This window comes from Sus scrofa, chromosome 3 (genome assembly GCF_054392235.1).
Source record: "Sus scrofa isolate SSC_HxYL_T2T_F1_AM1 chromosome 3, Sscrofa_HxYL_maternal_Yorkshire_Landrace_v2.0, whole genome shotgun sequence".
In the NCBI taxonomy this organism is placed as follows: domain Eukaryota; kingdom Metazoa; phylum Chordata; class Mammalia; order Artiodactyla; family Suidae; genus Sus; species Sus scrofa.
Genome location: NC_139385.1, coordinates 69,525,876 through 69,546,687, shown reverse-complemented (window position 1 = coordinate 69,546,687; position 20,812 = coordinate 69,525,876). Strand labels below are relative to the sequence as shown.

Sequence of the window (20,812 nt, the reverse complement as noted above, 5' to 3'; positions counted from 1 at the left end):
TCTCTTTGTGAAGTCCTTTCCCCAAACAGCTGTCACCCAAGCACAGACATAACGTAATTCACGAAAGAAAAAAAGAGGCTGTTAGTTTCTTGGAGTATGAATATAGCTCGAAAACAATGCAAGAGGTAAACGATGTTTTTTTTCCCACCTCGCGCTCCCTTCTCCGAGCATCCCCCAGGCGCCTTCCAGGATGCTGCTCGCTCCCGCGAGCAAGGATCGGGTGCCGGGGAGCGGAGGGATGCCCGCCACTGGTCCAGGAGATGGGAAAGCATTCCCGCGCTCGCCCCCTGGACACCAGCTGTCCTCAGCTAGCTAGAGGAACCGGCGGAGTGGGGACAGCCGGCCCCCCAATCCTCCGCGGCGCACGCGCATAAATAAGTCGCCTCCCCGGGTCTGCGGTCCCGGCGCTCAGCCCGTGCCCCTCACCTGCCGAACGGCCGAAGGTCAGGATCGTCGTCGGGTTCCGGATCCCGTGGCTCCTGCTCGCCCGCGGCCGCCGGTAGCGCCTCGGCGTCCTCCACTGTCACCTCGGCTGCAGTCACGGCGCCGGAAGCCGGCACCCGCGCGGCCGAGGTGGGAGCGGCCGCGGCCCCCAGGCCGAACGCCGCCTTCGAGGTCGGTGTCGGGAGCTCCGAGGCGCGCCGCGCGACCACCGTTCCGGTCGAGAGCCCCAGTAGCAGCAGCAACAGTAACAGCGCCCGCGCCAGCGACCCCGGGCGGGTGGCGCGCTCCATCAGCGGCCCGCTCTGCGCGCGGGCATGGAGATGCAGCCCCGACGCCCGCTTCTGCTGTCTCTCGGAGCCCCCGACCAAGACGAGGAAGCGCTAAGGTCCCTGCCGCCGCCCGGACGGTCTGGACCGCCAGCTGCGTTCTCCCGGCCACGTCTTAGCCCGGCCTCCGCCACCGCCACCTGACTGACAGCCTCCCTCGGACATCGCCCATTGAACACACTTTCCGCGCATCTGCTCTCCAATTGGCTGCGGCCACTGCCACTCTGGGCAGCCAGGCTAGTCCTGTTGGAGAAGGTGGGTTTTCTGAGGTTGTCAACATCGCGCCTACCAATTAACTTGTACTGCCTTAGCCCGAGGCTCGGCCTTCTTCCGGACTCAGTTACCAATGAGAAACGCCACTCCCTGCAGTCTTCTTATCTGATTGGTGAGTTCCCCAGTTCCCAGAATACCTTTCCCCGAAGCAGATTAGCTAGCTTGGTGGTTAGCCTCGCCCCCCCACAGCAAGGCGCTAGAGAAGACTTGAAGATCATTGGTGGAAGCGGATGCCCCTCAAAAGTCCAGCTAACTACTTCTTGATTGGTTGGAAGCGGCACTTAATACGTGGCGGATTCTGACTGTGGAGAGCACGGTCCCAAGTGAAAGGAAGAGTGGGAGGCGAGTCCCTGGTGGCGGGGAGGCGGCCGACCTTCAAGGAGTTACGCTGTGGCTCTGCTAAGCTTGATCTGTTTAGAAAGGCAAAAGAAGAGCAAGAAAAATAAGTGACTGCACGAGACGTGTAGTTTCTAGAAGTAGAAGGGGTGACTCGAGTTGGGGAGAGGATCCTGCTTGTGTTCGCGATAGCGCTGAAAACAAGGCTTGTAAGAGATGCCAGTGACCTACAGTGATCAGTGATCTAGTCTACCGGACACATCCCTTCCTCATTGTAAAGAAGGAGCCCGGCCCCGGTGCACTTACGTCATTTGTCTAAATGCACAGCAAGCTATTTACAGAACCATGACTTTAGTCCAAGATTTCTGATCTGGTCTGCCTTGCTCTGTACCTGAGCAAGAGATAAAACCGCAAAAGGCCAAACTGGAGAAGATTTGAATGTTCAGCTAAAGCTTCGGAACTTTTTATCCAGCAGTTAAGGACGCCTTGAAGACTTTTGAGCAGATGAGTGAAGAGATAAGGGTTGTGGTTTAGAAAGATGAATTCCTCAGCAGTTTTCAAAAGAAGAGCATCAAAGATGAAGAGACTAGTTGGGAGGCTAGAGCTAGGAGGCAATGGCCCCATCACAATTCTGAAGTTTTTTTTTTTTTTTTGAAGATGCTGGCATACAAACATGCTCTTAAATTCTTCTTCCCAAAAGGAAAATGAGCAAAAACCTCCACTTCGTAGCACGTTCCATTGTTCTTCAGTACAATAAATCTCTAAGCTCTTTGTCTTCCATTCCTCTTCTGTCCTTGTCAGACATGTTAAAGTCAGGCTGTTGTGCCCACAACTCCACCAAAACTGCTCTTGCTGAGGCCACCACTGCTGAATTCAAAAGACAAATTCTCTTGTCTTCATTTTATCAGCTATAGTTAAGCAAGTACACCAGGCTTTCCTGTATAAAACACTTTTCGCTGGTTTTCCTGATTCCATGTAGGCCAAATCATAACCCTCGTTACTGCCTCATTTTAACTTAATCTCCTCTTTAAAAGGCTTCTCTCCAAATAAGGTTACATTCGAAGTTACTGGGGGTAAGTTACTGGGGGTAAGGTTTAAAGTTGAAACCCTTCCTTCACCTCAATTCCTAAACTCCTCCCCTGCTTTATTCTCTCCTTCAGTCTTAAATACTCTAATTTATATATGTGTTTATTGCCTTCTCCCTCCACTCCTATATGAATTCCATGAGCATTTACTCATTGATAGTTTCAAAGCGCCTAAAACAGTGCAAGATGTTTAGTAAGTGTTTAATAAACATTTGTTGAATGAATGAGTGATCTGAGGACAGAAAGGAAAGGGATAAGTGGAAAGGAAGAGATTGTAGGTGATGTAGATGAGTAGGAGGCAGGGACATAGATTAAGGAAACAAAGATACCAAAGTATTTGGAGAAAACAGAGATTGCTAAACCTTCCGCGTTGAAAGTAGAGATTAGAAAGTACCTTAGAGAATAAATTATTTTGAAATGAAGAGAAAATAGGTATGAAAGTTCAGACTAGTTGACTTATCATTATCTGTTTAACAAAACAGGAGATAGTACAAGAAATAGTGAGAGATTATGAGAAATAATATGAGGAAGATGGAGGAAAATTACAAGATGAAAAATGATTGTTGGCAACCTATAATGGTGCATCAGAAGTTATCTAGTGTATATATTTTAGTGGACCTAGTCTTCACGGTTTTGTAAATTTTTGGAGAAATGATCATGGCATGAAAAATAATCCAAGCTAATGAATTAGCAGTCTGCACGCCACCTGCAAATGATGTGGAAGTTTTGTTCATTTATTCACTTATCATTCAGGGAGGACTGTGTGGCCACCTGCATGTAAAGGGAATAAAGATGTGGAAAAAATAAGCATGACCCCTGCCCTTCTGAAGCTTAACATCTATCTAATTGGGGAGAGAAACGGGACTTTAATAATATATTATTAAAACAAAAATAAGTGCTACAATGAAAAAGGCACAGGCAAAAGAGCACAGTGGTGAAAGATGTCAGGAGAGTCAAGCTTTATACTCTGGAAAAAGGTATTTTCACTGGAAAAAGAAGAAAAGTCCTGAGTCATGGTCAACTGAGTGGGGAAAAAAATAACTGGGAGATCAAGGAGAATCTGCCAATTTTGGACAGCCTGGAGAGTCACAGTTCCTGTTCAGGAGCCCAGAAACCTGAGTCTGAGCACCTCACAATGCTGTGAGAAAAGCTGCAACCAGGCATGATGCTGATGAATGGGTCTAAGCCAAGAAACGCGGGTGGTGCTTCAGTACCTGAGCCAGGGCTGCTCGGGACAATTCAGATTCTGAAATTGCCAGAGTTGCCATTGTGGCTCAGTGGGTTATGAACCTGACTAGTATCCATGAGGATGCGGGTTCCATCCCTGGCTTCATTCAGTGGGTTAAGTATCCAGCGTTGACGTGAGTTGAGGTGTAGTTCGAAGACTTGGCTTAGATCCCATGTTGCCATGGCTGTGGTGTAGGCTGGCAGCTGCAGCTCCAATTCGACCTCTAGCCTTGGAACTTCCATACACCACAGGTGTGGCCATAAAAAGAAAAATGCATTCTAAAACTGAGCCTGGTCCTGAAGGTCAGGAAGACAGATCAGAGATTTACCATAGTGGGCTTGGTCCATTAACAGAGAAAGTCTGTATCTGTTGAGATTGTACTTGGTTATAATTAACAACAACAACAACAAAAAACCTGCCATAGAATGACTGAAACAAGGAAGGAATTTATTTTTCTTACTAACACAGCAATGCCACAATTGATTTATTTAGTCTTATGCTCCTTCTGTTTTTCCAGCTTTCATGCGTAATTTTTTGTTCGTGCTTGTCATCTCATGATGTCAGGATGGCAACCTCAGCATCATTTCTTGGTGATAGATGGGAAAATGGGGAAGAGCAGAACACATTTAACACCTGGATTTGCCCTCTATCAAAGAACCTTCCAGTGTTCCCATTGTGGCTCAGTGGTTAACGAATCCGACTAGGAACCATGAGGTTGCAGGTTCAATCCCTGGCCTTGCTCAGTGGTTGAGGATCTGGCATTGCCATGAGCTGTGGTGTAGATCGCAGACGCGGCTCGGATCCCGAGTTGCTGTGGCTGTGGCATAGGCCTGTGGCTACAGCTCCAATTAGACTCCTAGCCCGGGAACCTCCATATGCTGCAGTATGGCCCTAGAAAAGATAAAAAGATAGGAGAAAAAAAAAAAAAACCTTCCAGGAAGCCCCAACTAGAGGATTATCACTTATATTTTATAGTTCAAGACCATGGCAGATAGTCACCCCATGCTGCAAAGGAGAGGATCCTGCCCCTGGGCTTCTGCTAGTGAGGATGAAGAAGAGAATTTATAATCTGCTTTATCAAAGTATAGTACATGTACAATAAATGACTCTCCCTATTGCACATGCATGCTTGGATAAGTTTCAGCAGGTGCACACACCACAGTCAAGAACACTCATCATCCCCAACAGCATCCTCGTGTCCCTCTAGTTAGTCCCTACTTGCACTTTCCAGCCCCCAGGTCCTCACGGATCTGTTTTCAGTCATGATGGATTTTCTAGTATTTGTAATAAATATACAGTATATATTCTTTTGTATCTGGCTTCTTTCACTCATATTTTTATGTTTTTGTTTTTGTTTTTTCGGCTGCACCTTTGGCATGCAGAACTTCCCTGGCCAGGGACCAAACCCAAATCACAGCAGCAATCAAAGCCACTGCAGTGACAATGCCAGATCTTTAATCTGCTATGACACAAGGGAACCCCTTGCTTATTATATTTTTAAATTCATGCATGTTGCTACATCCATACTTTGTTCATTTTTACTGCCAAAGAGTGTCCTACTGTCTCTGTGCCACATTAGTTTATCTCCTCACCTACTGGTGTACATTGGGATATTTCTAATTTGAGGCCATTACAAAGAAAGCTGTATGAACTTTCATGTAAAACTCATAGGTATATAAGTCTTCAAAAACTCATATTTGCACACTAAAAAAGAGTGAATTTCACAGAGTTCCCATTGTGGCTCAGTGGGTTAAGAACCAACTAGTATCCACGAGGATTCGGGTTCCATCCCTGGCTTCACTCAGTGGGTTAATGATCCAGCGTTGCTGTGGCTATGTCATAAGCCGGCAGCTGCAGCTTTGATTCAACCCCTGGCCAGGGAACTTCCATATGCCACAGGTGAGGTTGTAAAAAGAAAGAAAGAAATGAATTAAATAAAATTTTATTAAAAAAAATCGAAAAGGCAAATACAGACCTTTTCTCCTCCACCTTGTCCTGAAAAAGACAAGAGGATATGAAAACAGATTTTATTTAACAAGTGAAATTCCAAAGATTCTTAGTTAAGTGACAAGCCAAAACTAAACGTGGCTTTTTTGATGTGACATATGACATGTAAATTGAAACCTCGAGGGTGCTCCTTTCTTAAGGAATTCAGGAGGTTCTGCTCAAGGGTTGCAGAGCACAGAACAGGCCTCGGCTTCTGGTGGATGTTTCAGCCTTTAAAAATATCATTATAGGAGTTCCCGTTGTGGCACAGCAGAAATGAATTCAACTAGGAACCACAAGGTTTTGGGTTTGATCCCTGGCCTCGCTCAGTGGGTTAAAGATCCAGCGTTGCCATGAGCTGTGGGGTAGGTCACAGAATCGGCTCAGATCTGGCATTGCCATGGCTGTGGTGTAGGCCGGCAACTACAGCTCTGATTAGACCCCTAGCCTGGGAACCTCCATATGCCAAAGGTGCAGCCCTAGAAAAGACAAAAACGATCATTACATTTAAGGCCTGGGTAATAAAAGGGCCTGTGATCCCCAAGGATTCTCTACACCCACCACTGCATGTACGAATCAGACTTTACTGGAGTTCCCATCGTGGCTCAGCGGTAATGAATCCATCTAGTATCCATGAGGACACAGGTTCAATCCCTGGCCTTGCTCAGTGTGTTAAGGATCCAGTGTTGCCATGTGAGTTGTGGTGTAGGTCACAGAAGTGGCTTGGATCCCTTGTTGCTGTGGCTGTGGTATAGGCTGGCAGCTGTAGCTCTGATTGGACCCCTAGCCTGGGAACTTTCATGTGCCAGGTGTGCAGCCCTAAAAAAAAAAAAAAAAAAAAAGTTGGGATAAAGAGGAAAGGGTGGAGATCATTTTGTAATGTTTTGAAATATTGAATCACTGTTATGCACCTGGACAAAGACATTAAAATAAAAAGAAAAAATAAATAAAAAGACCCGACTGCCAGCAGACCTAAAGTAAAATAAATACTGAAGGAAACTCTTTAGATAAAGAGAAAATGATCCAAGATTAAAATCTGAAAATGAAGGGCACATGAACCAAGATTATTGAAAAGGGTAAATTGGAGATAAATATGAATGAAAATTACTATTTTATAGAACAATGCAAGTGACTTTTGGAGGTTTACATAAGATTTAAATTTACATAATATTAAAAAATTTTTCTGAGCTGCCGCTGTGGCATGCGAAAATTCCGGGGCCAGGGATCAAATCCCCTGTCACAGGAGTGACAATGCTATATCCTTAACCTGCTGAGCCAACAGGGAACTCCTAAAATACTAAATAATAGCACAAAAGTTGAGAGTAGGTGAATGCAGTTAAAACAGTCAAAGATCTTCACAGCTTTTGGGAAAGTGAAGTACTAATTTATATTCTACCATAATAGGTCAAGGATGCATGTTATAATCCTATGGTATCATTTAAAGAATAATAGAGGTTTGCAGCCAACAACTAATAGAGGTGGGGGATAGAATAATAAACATATTGCCAAAGTGTGAAAGAAAATAGGAGGAAAGAAAGACAAGAAACAGGTGGCTCAATAGACAAAAAAATAGTCAGTTGTATTTATGTATTTATTTACTTTTTTTTTCTTTTTTTTTTTTTTTCTTTTTAGGGCCACACCCAAGGCATATGGAGGTTCCAGGCTAGGGATTGAATTGGAGCTGCAGCTGAGGGCCAATGCCACAGCTGCAGCAACTCCAGATCCGAGCTGCATCTGCAACCCATACCACAGCTCACAGCAACACCAGATCCTTAACCCACTGAGCCAGGGATTGAACTCACAACCCCATGTTTCCTAGTCGGATTTGTTTCCTTTGGGCCATGAAGGGAATTCATCAGTGGTATTTCTAAGTGCCAATCCATCAGTATCTACCTTAAACATGTATGGGATAAGCACTCCTGTTAAAACAAGCTTGTCAGACTGGATACAAAATAAGAGACACATCTCAACCATAAGGTATTCCTGCAAAAGTTGTACATGCAAACCTTAGCAAAAATAAAGCTGAGGTAACTACCAGGCTAGGGGGCAAACAGAAGCTGCAGCTGCTGACTTATACCCCAGCCACAGCAACACCAGATCCAAGCTGCATCTGCAACCCACACCACAGCTCATGGCAATGCCAGATCCTTAACCCACTGAGCAAGGCCAGGAATCAAACCCGCAGCCTCATGGTTCCTAGTCATCTAAGCCTCCTGCTGATCTCAGAGTTCAGACACAGTGCAGCAAATGTAGTTCTGGTTGAGCCATCCCAGGAAGGGCCAGCAGGAAAGGCCAAAAGAAAGTAGGTGGGGTGAAGGTCCCAAAAGGTCAAAGTGGCAACTCCAGCCCTGATCCAGAACACAGAGGGAACAAAGACCACTGGAAGGATCAGATCAGAAGGATGGCTGAAAGGATCAAGATGCTCTTTCAGGTGGCTGTGGGGTGAGAATGCTGAACCCTAACCACTTGATGTTGGCCCCCAGTATTTGTTCCTTTGGAGAAAGAATTCGGCAAAGAGACTGAGGGTAGTGAGCCAAATAAAGCGTTTGAAGAGAGAAGACAGAGAAGATAGGTGTGGAGAAAGCACAGGCTGGCTCCAGTTGTGGGGTGGGAAGCAGAGACAGACAGACAGACAGACAGAGCAAGAGAGGAACTGAGAGACGTGTGCTTTGGAGGTGGAGTAAATCACTAGTATGGGGGCAGCCCTTCCAGGCTTCCTCTGGCCAATCATCCTGCTGTCTGGCCTTGAGCCCACATTTGGCCTCACTCAGGGCCCTCCCCACGTGTGTGTCCATCTTTAGCCAGGATGGGGTCTAGCGCAAGGCTTTCTGGGAAGTTGATGGGATGTGCTATGGTCTGGTGCCCCTTTCTACTCAAACTTTTCTGAAAACGTGTAATTCCTGAGGTCTCTTTGACCTCAAGAATGAGAAATATGTGGTCTCTATCCAAGTATGACGCAGGTTCTCCTTGCTCCTGACATAATCTTTATCTTGAAGTATCTGTCCACGGGGAACGGATTCCAGTTGCTCAGCTTCGGATCCATCTATTTCCTGCCTCAAAGACTCCAGATCTTATCTGCATCTGAGCCAGAGAAATCTGAAGAAAATCTAGCCTACAGGTTCAGTTCTGTAAGCAATCATGCTGCTCTTTTTTGTGGATAGTGAAGACGGAAAGGAGGGAGACAATTACACCAACAGACGCCTATATCCTATGCTTTCTCCTTGTCTCTCCCCACCCTGGAACACACAAGAGCAAAGCAAACCTCTATACGGACAAGATAAAATATAACCCACCATCTCCTGGCAGGGGATCGGGGCGGGGGGGGGGCGGCGGCGCAGGCGGGGAAGACATTTTGTTTAATTTAATTAATTTAATTTTATTTATTTATTTATTGCTTGCTTTTTAGGGCCACACCCATGGCATATAGAAGTTCCCAGGCTAGAGGTTGAATCAGACTGCAGCTGCTGGCCTACACCACAGCCACAGGACCGCCAGATCTGAGCCACATCTGTGACCTACACCGCATCTGTGACCTAACACTCCATCTGCAACTTACACTGCAGCTCACAGCAACGCTGGATCCTAAATCCACTGAGTGAGGCCAGGGATAGAACCTGCATCCTTATGGACACCAGTCAGGCTCATTACTGCTGAGCCATGACGGGAGCTCCCAGCCCATAATTCTTTTAGGACTCTGCCCTAGAATTTTCATTAGAAAGAGGGTGATACACTCCACCCCCCATATATATATATGCACACACACACATATATATGTATATATACACACATACACACACACATATATAGAAATACATAGAACTATATATATATTTATGTACCTCTCTGGAAGAAGAAAGCAGGTCATAGGGTTGCTTCTGGGAAGAAAAACCAAACAGGGTGGCCAAAGCACAAGGATAGGAGGAAGATTAGTTCCTTTTTTAACAGTTTTATTGAAATGTAATTCACATATAATCCACCTATTTGTTTATTTATTTATTTATGTGTTTGTTTTTAGGGCCGCACCTTCAGCATAGGGAAGTTCCCAGACTAGGGGTCCAATCAGAACTTCAGCTGTCGGCCTACACCACAGCCCCAGCAATGTGGGATCTGAGCCATGTCTTCGACTTACACCACAGCTCATGGAAATACCAGATCCTTAACCCACTGAGCAAGGCCAGGAATCAAACCTGAATCCTCATGGGTACTATTTGGATTTGCTTCTGTTGCACTGCAACGGGAACTTCTACAATCCACCCATTTAAAGTGTTTTGGAGTTCCTGTTGTGGCGCAGTGGAAATGAATCCAACTAGTATCCATGAGGATTCAGGTTTGAGCCCTGGCCTTACTCAGTGGGTCAGGGGATCTGGCGTTGCCATGAGCTGTGGTGTAGGTTCCAGACATGGCTCAGCTCCTGAGTTGCTGTGGCTGTGGTGTAGGGTGGCAGCCCACACCTGCGCGGGTGCGGCCCTAAAAAAAAAAAGTGTACTAGTCAATGGTTGTGCAACCAGGAGGGAGAATTTCAAATATGTATCTTTCTGTATCTTTTAGATTAGGCACCACAATCATACATAACCTACTACAACTTAAATAAATGAGTGGATTAATTAATAAAAATTAACAAAAATTTCTATTGCCCTTAGGGTCTATCATACAATTGGGCAGGAGCTTATAAACCCATTCAGTGTTTTCTACTTGTTTTCTACATTCATTCAATTCTTCAACAAATTTTTTCTTCTTTTTCGGCCACACCCACCAAATATGGAAATTCCCAGGCCAGGGATTGAGTCCAAGCTGCAGCCACAACCTATTCTGCAGCTGCAGCAACTCCAAATCTTTTAACCCACTGCATCAGGCCAGGGATCAAACCTGTGCCTCTGAGGTGAGCCAAGCTGCTGCAGTCAGACCCTTAACCCACAGCACCACAGCAGGAACTCCAGGGGGAGCTTTTAAAATATATATATATGCAGGTATCTGGATCCTACCCTCAGAGAATCTGATAGAATTAGTCAAAGATGCAGCCTAAGCATAGGACTGGTTAAAAGCACCAAGTGACTTTTTTTCCCAATGTTTAAATTATGGTAAAATACATATAACATAAATTTTACTGTCTTAACAATTTTTAAGGGTGTGGTTCAATGTCCTGAAATATATTCATCATGTTGGACTTCCTGTCATGGTGCAGTGGAAACGAATCCGACCATGAACCATGAGGTTTCAGATTCGATCCCTGGCCTCACTCAGTGGGTTAAGGATCTACCGTTGCCATGAGCTGTGGTGTAGGTTGCACATGTAGCTCGGATCTGGCGTTGCTGTGACTGTGGTGTAGGCCAGAAGCTATAGCTCCAATTCAACCCCTAACCTGGGAACCTTCACATGCCACAGGTGCGGCCCTAAAAAGCAAAATATGTATTCATCATGTTGTGTAACCCTTCCCACCATTTATCTCCAGAACTCTTTTCATCTTGTAAAACTGAAACTCTATACCCAGTTTAAAGGGTAACCTTGGCAACCACCATGCTACTTTCTGTCTCCAAGATTTTGACTATTCTAAGTACCTCATATAAGTGGATTCGTACAGTATTTGTCCTTTTTTGGGTCTGGCTTATTTTGCCTGGCATAATATCCTCAAGGTTTCAACCACTAGGTTGTAGCATATATCAGAGTTTCCTTCCTTTTTAAGCCAAGTCACACTCTCATTGTACATATAAATAACACATTTTGCTTATCGTTTCATCCATTTTTGGACACTTGGGTTGCTTCTGCGTTCTTTACATTATTTACCGTAAATAATGCTGCTGTGAAGTGGATATTTGGATGTACAAATATCTGAGACCCTGCTTTCAGTTCTTGTGTGTGGGGACGCAGAAGCGCGATTGCTGGATCATACGGTAACTTGGGGGAAAGGGGGAGACAAAACAACAATTGTCTAATTCTGAGGAGAGGAAGAATTCTGGGGTGGAGGTGGGGAGCTCAGCATGGCCAGTGTGGAGCTAGAGTTCAAGGACAACTGAGCGGGCCTTAGATGATCAATCTCTGGGACAACGACCTGGGCCCCTGACTTTCTCTTCTTTGGTGAAGCCTGAGAAATAAGAGCTGCACTAGAGAAATAGAGTGACTGTTCTGCCTTTTCCTGTTCAACAGAGTTTTCTTTAAAATTACCTGGAGAAGTGGCTCGCATTGTGACTCAGCCGGTTAAGAATCCGACTAGTATCCATGAGGATGCAGGTACAATCCCTGGTCTCACTCAGTGGGTTAAGGATCTGGTACTGCTATGTCTGCTCAAAGCTGCAGGGTCTGATCTGGAAGTGTGGCCTCAGTTTGTGCCACCAGTGTTTCTGCCACTGAGCAAGGATATTGGCTTCATATACTTGGACTAAGTGATCTTCCTTGAGTACGTCATCCAGGACATCTTCCTTATGCAGAAACAATGCTAGCTCTTTGTATGTAAAATAAAAATATTTTTTAAACTAAAAAAAAAAAAAAAAAAAAAAAAAAAAAAAAAAACAGAAAGGGAGTTCCTGCATCATGGCTCAGAGATAAACCTGACTAGTATCTATGAGGATTTGGGTTCGATCCCCGGCCTTGCTCAGTGGGTTAAGGATCTAGCGTTGCTGTGAGCTACTACTCAGCCATAAAAAAGAATAAAATATTGCCATTTGCTGCAACATGAATGAACCTAGAGATGATCATACTAAGTGAAGTAAGTGAGAAAAAGACAAATACCATATGAGATCGCCTATGCAGGGAATCTAAAGTATGATATAGGAGTTCCTGCTGTGGCTCAGTGCTAACAAACCCAACTAGTATCATGAGGATGCAGGTTCAATCCCTGACCCCACTCAGTGGTTTAAGGATGTGGTGTTGCCACAGGCTGTGGTGTTGGTCATAGACGAGGCTTGGATCTGACATTGCTGTGGCTGTGGCGATGGCCAGCAGCTGCAGCTCTATTTGACATCTAGCCTGGGAACTTCCACATGCCACAGGGGTAGCCCAAAATAAAAATAAAATAAAATAAATGAACTCATTTACAAGATAGAAACAGACTCACAGACATAGAAAACAAACATATGGTTAACAAGCAGGGTAGGAAAAAATTAGGAGTTTGGGATTAGCAGATTGTCATGAGCTGTGGTGTAGGTCACAGACACGGCTTGGATCCTGAGTTGCTGTGGCTGTGGTGTAGGCCAGCAGCTACAGTTCTGATTGGACCCCTAGCTTGGGAACCTCCATATGCCTTGGGTTCGGCCCTAAAAATACAAAAAAATAAATAAAATAAACAACAGTGTCCTACTGTACAGTGCAGGGAACTCTATTCAATGTCCTGTAATAAGCCATAATGGAAAAGAATATGTCTATACATCTATACACATACACACATACACACACTGAATCACTTTGCTGTGCACCTAAAATTAACACACCTTTGTAAATCAACTATACTTCAATTTAAATAAATAAATAAACAAAAAACTACCTGACATTAAAAAATATATTTCAGGAGTTCCCATCGTGGCGCAGTGGTTAACGAATCCGACTAGGAACCATGAGGTTGTGGGTTCGATCCCTGGCTTTGCTCAGTGGGTTTAGGATCTGGCGTTGCTGTGAGCTGTGGTATAGGTCGCAGACGTGGCTCGGATCCCGCGTTGCTGTGGCTGTGGTGTAGGCCGGTGGCTACAGCTCTGATTTGACCCCTAGCCTGGGAACCTCCGTATGTCGCGAGAGCGGCCCAAGAAATGGCAAAAAGACAAAAAAAAAAAAATATATATATATATATATATATTTTTTTTTTTTTTTCAAAGTAGTAAATGAGAAGAAACAACATGAAGGATTCCTGGGCCCGGGGACATGCAGTGAGTCACCACAGCTCAAGGCAAGAGCTCTGACACTTGCTCATGACAGAGTTTTCATCCATTGGTCCCATGGACGGAGTTTTTTTTAAGTCCCCTCAACTCACCTGTCCAACCAACTCACATAAATCCCACTGTCTGAGAGACCCATGTTGCTCAGTGAGGGTTGTTGCACTGTGAATGCTGAATTGTGAAAATGTAGAATAATAACACTGCTGATCAGAAAGCCAGAGTGTTTTAGATAAACTCAGGAAAATAGATTTAGGTGAAAGCTAAAGAAGTTATTAAACACTGAGTAATTTATCCAGGAAGCTACTGAAGTTTCTTCCTTAGATATCTTTAAATACACAATAAAATAAATTTCCAGCTAAATATCAACTTCAAGAGGGCTTTTCTGGGTGCCTCCAGTCCTAAAGCTTCTTATTCTCTCAAGACCTGAAAAGTAAAAATAGAAAACAGGATGTGACTTTCAGTTATAATTTTGATGCCATTTTGGCACTTTGTTATTCCTTCACCTTTCACGTTCTGAAGCTCAGAGACTGAGATTAGGAGAATAAATGGCTATTATCTTCATTCATCAGTTTTCAGAAAGGTTTAAAACTTCTGGGGACTGTAGTTAGAAGCAGCCCAGGAAATAACACTATTAAATTTCAGTCTTGCTTTACCCACTGTCATACTGTGTCACTATGGCCAGCTCCTGACCTTTTAATGCTCCATCTCCTGCTCCTTCTCTTCCCTCTCTCTTCTTTTCATATCACTTGTACATTTTTTTTTTTTTGGTCTTTTTGTCATTTCCCTGAGGCATATGAAGGTTCCCAGACTAGGGGTCTAATTAGAGCTACAGCTGCCGGCTTACATGAGAGCCACAGCAACCCTGGATCCGAGCCTCGTCTGCGACCTACCTACGCCACAGCTCACGGCAACACCTTAACCCACTGAACAAGGCTAAGGATGGAACCCGCATCCTCACAAACACTATGTCAGTTTCTTAACCTACTGAGTCACAACAGGAACTCCCTATTTTTAACCATTTTTTATTGTAGTATAATTAATTTACAATGTTGTGTTAGCTTCAAGTGTATACTAAGTGATTCAGTTAGATACACACGCACAGACACGTAAATTCTTTTTTGAATTCCTTTTCATTATAGGTTATTAAAAGATATTGAATATAGATCCTGTACTGTATAGTAGGTCCTTGTTTTTTATCTCAGTTGTGTATTTATTTTGATAAAACCAAGGCACAAATGGTATCAGGGATAGACGTTAGTTTACCTTTCAGTTATCTCTTAATGTGTACAGTAGGAAAAATAAACATACTCCCCACCTCTATTCCATGGTAATAACAGAATAATTCCCATTAAATTTATGGAATAAAAATTAATAAATATTAATAAATGCATAGAATAATTCCCATTAATTTTCTTACTAATCAATGCAGTTGGTCAGAGAGAAGGCTGCTGAAAAAAAGTTTGAATTAGAAGAGTAACTCAATGTTCACACTATTGATCATGAGTCACTAAGTGTCATTTTCCTGAGTATAACAGAAACAACCCTGGGAGTCAGAAAAGAAAGAATCAGAGATAATCCTGACAGTCCCTCCAACCCAAAGGTCACTTGGCTTGACATTTTCATCTACTTGCATTTGCATTTCTTTTCTTTCTTTCTTTCTCTCATCTTTCTTTTTTAAAATTATTTATTTATTTATTTATTTTGCTTCACGGGCCACACCCGAGGCATGTGGAATTTCCCAGGCTAGGGGTCGAATCAGAGCTGCAGCTGCTGGCCTACACCACAGCCACAGCAACACCAGATCCAAGCCGCATCTGTGACCTACACTACAGCTCCTGGCAACATGGATCCTTTACCCACTGAGTGAGGCGAGGGATCGAACCCACATCCTCATGGACACTAGTCGAGTTTGTTACTGCTGAGCCACAACAGGAACTCCCTCTATTTGCATTTCTAATCCGTGCAGGTTAGCTATTCCTTGGCAGCTTGGACTCAGAGTCACCTGTCCATTGTCTTGAAGCACTGTAGGTCCAGGCTGCCCCCAGCCCAGGTACAGCCCCTCCAGTTATCCACTGTCTCCTCAACATCCATGCACCACCAGGCACATTGTAGGCTGTCAATAAATATTAGTGAAATGACCAGTAAATAAATGCATGTCTAAATGAGCACTCTTTGCCTGTACTTGTTCTACAGTTGAGGTTGTGGAGGGCTCCTCCCTTCTCTGAGTACTAACTTTAAAGAGCCTCCAGGAACAAAAGGAGTCACATACACATTTTGAGGGAAATGATCAGCCATGGCTGGGCTGATGGTCATCAGCCTGCTAAGTTTCTTCCTCTGGTCCATCCTTAGGAACCCAGGCTTCCTCTCTTGCCACTGTACTTTAAGGTAAGAAGGTGTTCTTTATTCTTCCTCTCCCAGCAGGCTGCAGCTTCCTGAAACCCTCTACTTTTTAAATTTTTAAAATTCTTTTATCTTTTAGGGCTGCACCTGTGGCATATGGAGGTTCCTAGGCTAGGGGTCTAATCAGATCTGCAACTGCCAGCCTATACCACAGCCACAGCAACACCGGATCCAAGTCTGCAAACTTTGTTGGTTCTTTAACCCACTGAGCCAGGCCAGGCATTGAACCATCGTCCTCATGGATACTCTCTGGGTTCTTAACCTGCTGAGCCACAAGGGGAACTTCCCTTCTTCTATTTTGAAAGCGGCTTCCTTGCAGCTCCTGAATTCCAGAAGCAGAGGATGTGTGCTTACACTAAGCTCTTCCTATTGGCTTGGTGATGAGGCTTGCAGTAGTATGACTGTCACCTGATTCTGGAGGCCAGCCCCTGTTTCCCTCAGAGAGGCCAACACTGACTCAGATATGTGTCTGTTTTTCTGAAAGGCCAGGGCAGATGTGGTTGCGGGCTGGCTGCTAGTGGGTTGGTGCCGGAGGATCTGTGCTTTCTTGACCAGTTTATTCTGGGAGAACTGGCAGAAGCTCAAAAGTCAAGCTGAGAGAGAGGCTGTGCAGTGAAATAATGTTCAGCTTCTTCCCTCAACCACCTCCCTCATGGCCATCTTCCTCTTGGCTAAATCAGGGAACACCTGCCCTTTAATAAGAAAACCTTCATCTTAGTTCTGAAAAAGAAGGCAAAAAGGGCAGTGTCTACAGACACACAGCTATGACCTCCCACATTCCTCAGAATTGTTTTTTTATTTTATTTTTTATTATTTATTTATTTATTGTCTTTTTGCCATTTCTTGCGCTGCTCCCTCAGCATATGGAGGTTCCCAGGCTAGGGGTCCAATCAGAGCTGTAGCCGCCAGCCTATGCCAGAGACACAGCAATGCGGGATCCAAACTGAGTCTGCAACCTACACCACAGCTCACGGCAACGCCAGATCCTTAACCCTCTGAGCAAGGTCAGGGATCGAACCCGCAACCTCATGGTTTCTAGTCAGCTTCGTTAACCTCTGAGCCACGATGGGAACTCCCAGAATTGCTTTTTTAAGTTAAAAGGCCCAGAGCTCCCATTGTGGCTCAGCGGTAATGAACTCGAATGATGTCCATGAGAATTCAGGATCAATCCTTGGCCTTGCTCAGTGGGTTAAGGATCCAGTGTTGCTGTGAGCTGTGGTGTAAGTCAAAGATGAGGCTCAGATCCTATGTTGCTGTGGCTGTGGTGCCGGTTGGCAGCTGCAGCTCCGATTCAACCCCTGGCCTGGGAACTTCCATATACTGCACAAGCAGCCCTAGAAAAAAAAAAAAAGAAAAGAAAAGAAAGGAAAAAAAAAAAAAGTTAAAAGCCCAAGCACCTCATGAACTTGAATGTGTACCAGGTAACTAGCAATAGGCAGCTCAGCAGGGAGGAGCAGAGATAACCCCCACGTAAGGGATCTTTGAAGATGAGAGACTCTTCCCTTTGAAAGGGAACTTTTCAAGGTAGCAACCTTATCACATGAAAGAGCATCTTGAGCATCTGCTCCACTCTAGTCCAACCCTGACTGTATCACATCATGTTGCAGGTATTTGGGTGTATTTCTCAGCCTCTGGCAATACCAAAACTTTTTTTTTTTTTCTTTTCTCTGATGGTTAAAAGAGGAAATGCTACTTGGTCCTCTGCAAAACCAAAGCATATAAATAACCCAAACCAACAAGGCAGGAGCTTTCAAAAAAGCCAGTTGGATGTAAACCCCAGTTCTTACAACTGGGTCTTAGTTCATATGAGTTTACTCAGAGCTGTAAGAGGCTCAATGGAGCTGGTAGCCTTACTCATTTCTTTTTTAAATACCAAAGGCCCTTTGTGCACACATACTAGGACAGGACCTTTGTACATGGGCCTTTGTTGTGATAACAATCCAGATAAATCCTTCTTTCACGAGCAAAAGGTGGGCATGGACTTGCTGGGTTCCAGGACTGGAGAATGTAGAATCACATCACTGAACAGAAATTGTGGAGTTCTGTCGTGGCGCAGCAGAAACCAATCTGACCAGTATGCATGAGGACTCGGGTTTGATCCCTGACCTCACTCAGTGGGTTAAGGATCTGGCATTGCCATGAGCTGTGGTGTAGGTGGCAGACGTGGCACCCTCCATCCCACGCTGCTGTGGCTGTGACATAGGCCAGCAGCTGCAGCTCCAGTTCGACCCTGGAAACTTACATATGCCAGGGGTGTGGCCCTAAAAAGAAAAAACAAAAACGGAAATTGTGGGAGATATGGCTATAGAGCAGGGGGCAGGTTTCAAAGGGCTTCTCATATCACACTGAGATATTTGTTCTGCAAGTAAAAAGAACAAAAATCTGGGGAGTAATAGGAATAGCATCTTTTTTTTTCTTTGCAGGGCTGCATAGGAAATTCCCAGGCTAGGGTTTGAATTGGAACCGTGGCTGCTGGCCTACACCACAGCTATAGCAACTCTGGATCTGCGCTGTGTCTGTGACCTAGACAGCAGTTTCTGGCAATGCCGGATCCTTAACTTACTGAAAGGGATCTTCCATCAAGAAATTGGTTTTATTCTGCTTAATCCAGGGGAAGAGAAAAAAATGGGGAGTATATGGCTGGGAAACTGATTCCATTTTTCTAGCTAATCCCACAACCGTGAATTTGTTGGCAGCTTCTTTATCTGCACAAGAATATTAGCCAATCAATTTAGTATCAGGCGTTCCCACTGTGGCTCAGCAGGTTAAGAACCCTACTAGTATCCATGAGGATTTGAGTTCAATCCCTGGCCTCGCTCAGTGGGTAAAGGATCTAGATGCCGCAAGTTGCAGCACAGGTCACGGATGTGGCTCGGATCCCACATTGCTGTGTCTGTGGCATAGGCTGGCAGCTGTAGCCGATTCATCCCCTAGCCTGGGAACTTCCATGTGCAGCAGGTACAGCTCTAAAAAGAAAAAAAATTGGTATTAGGCAAATAAAACTCACATGTTCAAATCCCTCTAACAAGCGAATTTAAAATAAAGTTCCATTGATGGTGATATTTAAAAGAACATCAATGCTCAGTTACTCCAACAGAAAGTCTTGGGTTTCTAGAAATTCTCCCCTGGAAATAGTCCCAGGATGCTCACAGGCCTAGTCCCAAGGTCCTCTAGGCTTGCCCAGTTGCGGGTTCTAGTTAAGCTCCTTTTTCTCTCTATTAGGGGAACAAAAAGGCCAGAGGAACTGTGCTTAGACCCCACTCTTCAGGCTGCCGCTGCTCTTCCTTGTCCACTTGCTGCCTGCCCTCGTTCACGGAGAACTTCTGGATGACCCTTCGCCATGCTCGTCTCCTCTCTGGTCAGCAGGGAAACCCATTCAGAGGGATTGCTCCTAAGAGAGCTGCAGGCCCCCCAGGGCCTAGTTTTCTGCTTTGTGTTGTACCTTCCCCCTTCTCAGGGCATAAAACACGCCAGCATGTTGGATGTGTGTAAGGGGAATAGTGGACCTGGGGGAGGCTTGCCTCCTGTATTAGGCAGGGTTCTCCAGAGAGACAGGGCCTGTGTGTAAAGAGGGGGAAAGAGACAGAAGGAGAGAGACAGGGAGGGTTATTTTAAGGAATTGGTTCATGTGATTTGGGGGACTAGTGTGAAATTTGCAGGTCAGTGTGGCAGGTTGGAGACCCCGGGAAGATTCAATATAGCCATCTCAAGTCCAAAGGCAGTTTGGTGGTCAAACTCCTTCTTCCTTTGGAGACCTCAGTCTTTTCTCTTAAGGCCTTCAGCTGACTGGATACGGCCCACCCATATTAGGGGGGGGTAGTCTGCTTCACTCAACGTTACTCCAAGATTTAAATATGAATTTCATCAAAAATTCATTGTGACATCTAGAGTGGTGTTTGACAAAAAAACTGGATACGATGGCATAACCAAGTTGGCCCATGAAATTAGCCATCACACCCCAGTGTGATGTGGAGTTGGGCGCACTCTGCCAGGCTCCTGGGTCATTTGCAGTGACACTTCTCAGGCTTCTTGCTCCTCTCTGCCATCTGACATCCATGGGGCCAGACCCCAACCAAACTCTTAAATCAGGTACAGCCAAGATAGTGTACAAAGTAGACAGAACTGGGGTTCTCATTGTGGTGTAGTGGAAACGAATCCGACCAGGAACCACGAGGTTTTGGGTTTGATCCCTGGCTTTGCTCAGTGGGCTAAGGACCCAGCGTTGCTGTGAGCTGTGATGTAGGTCACAGACACAGCTCAGATCTGGTGTTGATGTGGCTGTGGCATAGGCCGGCAGCTGAGCTCAGATTCGACCCCCAGCCTGGGAACCTCTATATGCCATGGGTGCGGCCCTAAAAGGCCAACAAAAACAAAAACAAAAAACAAAGTAGACCAAATGATTCTCTTAAACCCATCAAACCAGTTTTGGTTTGCATGACATTTTGTGGTTTTGTCAAGTTCTTTTTCCAAAGAATGTCTTCATTCTTCAAACACTAAAAGCTTTAAGTTTAATTATTTAAAACTCAATAGCAGGACTTCCTGCTTCGGCATGTAGGTTAATGACCTGGCTTGTCTCTGTGGAGGCACTGGTTCTACCCTCGGCACAGTGGGTTAAGGATCTGGCACTGATGCGGCTGTGGTGTAGGTCACAGCTGTGGCTCAGATTCAGTCCCTGGCTTGGGGACTTCCATATGTCATGGGTACAGACAAAAAAGCAAAAACAACAACAACAAACATGACTCAACAGAAAGACAACATGGAAATGCAAAATAAGTTAAGTGTCTACCAGACAATAGAATAAGACAATGACAACATTTGATAGCTTGATGTTCAGAGCATGATAGGAGATTTGGGAATGCCAAAGTACAATGGGAA

The 20,812-nt window shown here is 44.9% G+C and overlaps 1 protein-coding gene across 5 annotated transcripts in view; it reads right to left on the bottom strand.

Annotated features, from left to right (window-relative positions):
- EIF2AK3 (eukaryotic translation initiation factor 2 alpha kinase 3) overlaps nucleotides 1-916 on the bottom strand; it is an 83,197-nt gene extending 82,281 nt beyond the window's left edge. For all 5 annotated transcript variants that reach the window (XR_014841506.1, XR_014841507.1, XM_085018724.1 and 2 more), the window contains exon 1: nucleotides 427-916. Coding sequence is in view for 2 of the 5 variants with exons in the window: in XM_003124925.5 (XP_003124973.2) it covers nucleotides 427-734 (308 nt within the window). In the remaining 3 variants the exon portion in view is untranslated. The remainder of the gene's footprint in view (nucleotides 1-426) is intronic.
- Between the last annotated feature and the right edge of the window lie 19,896 nt (nucleotides 917-20,812).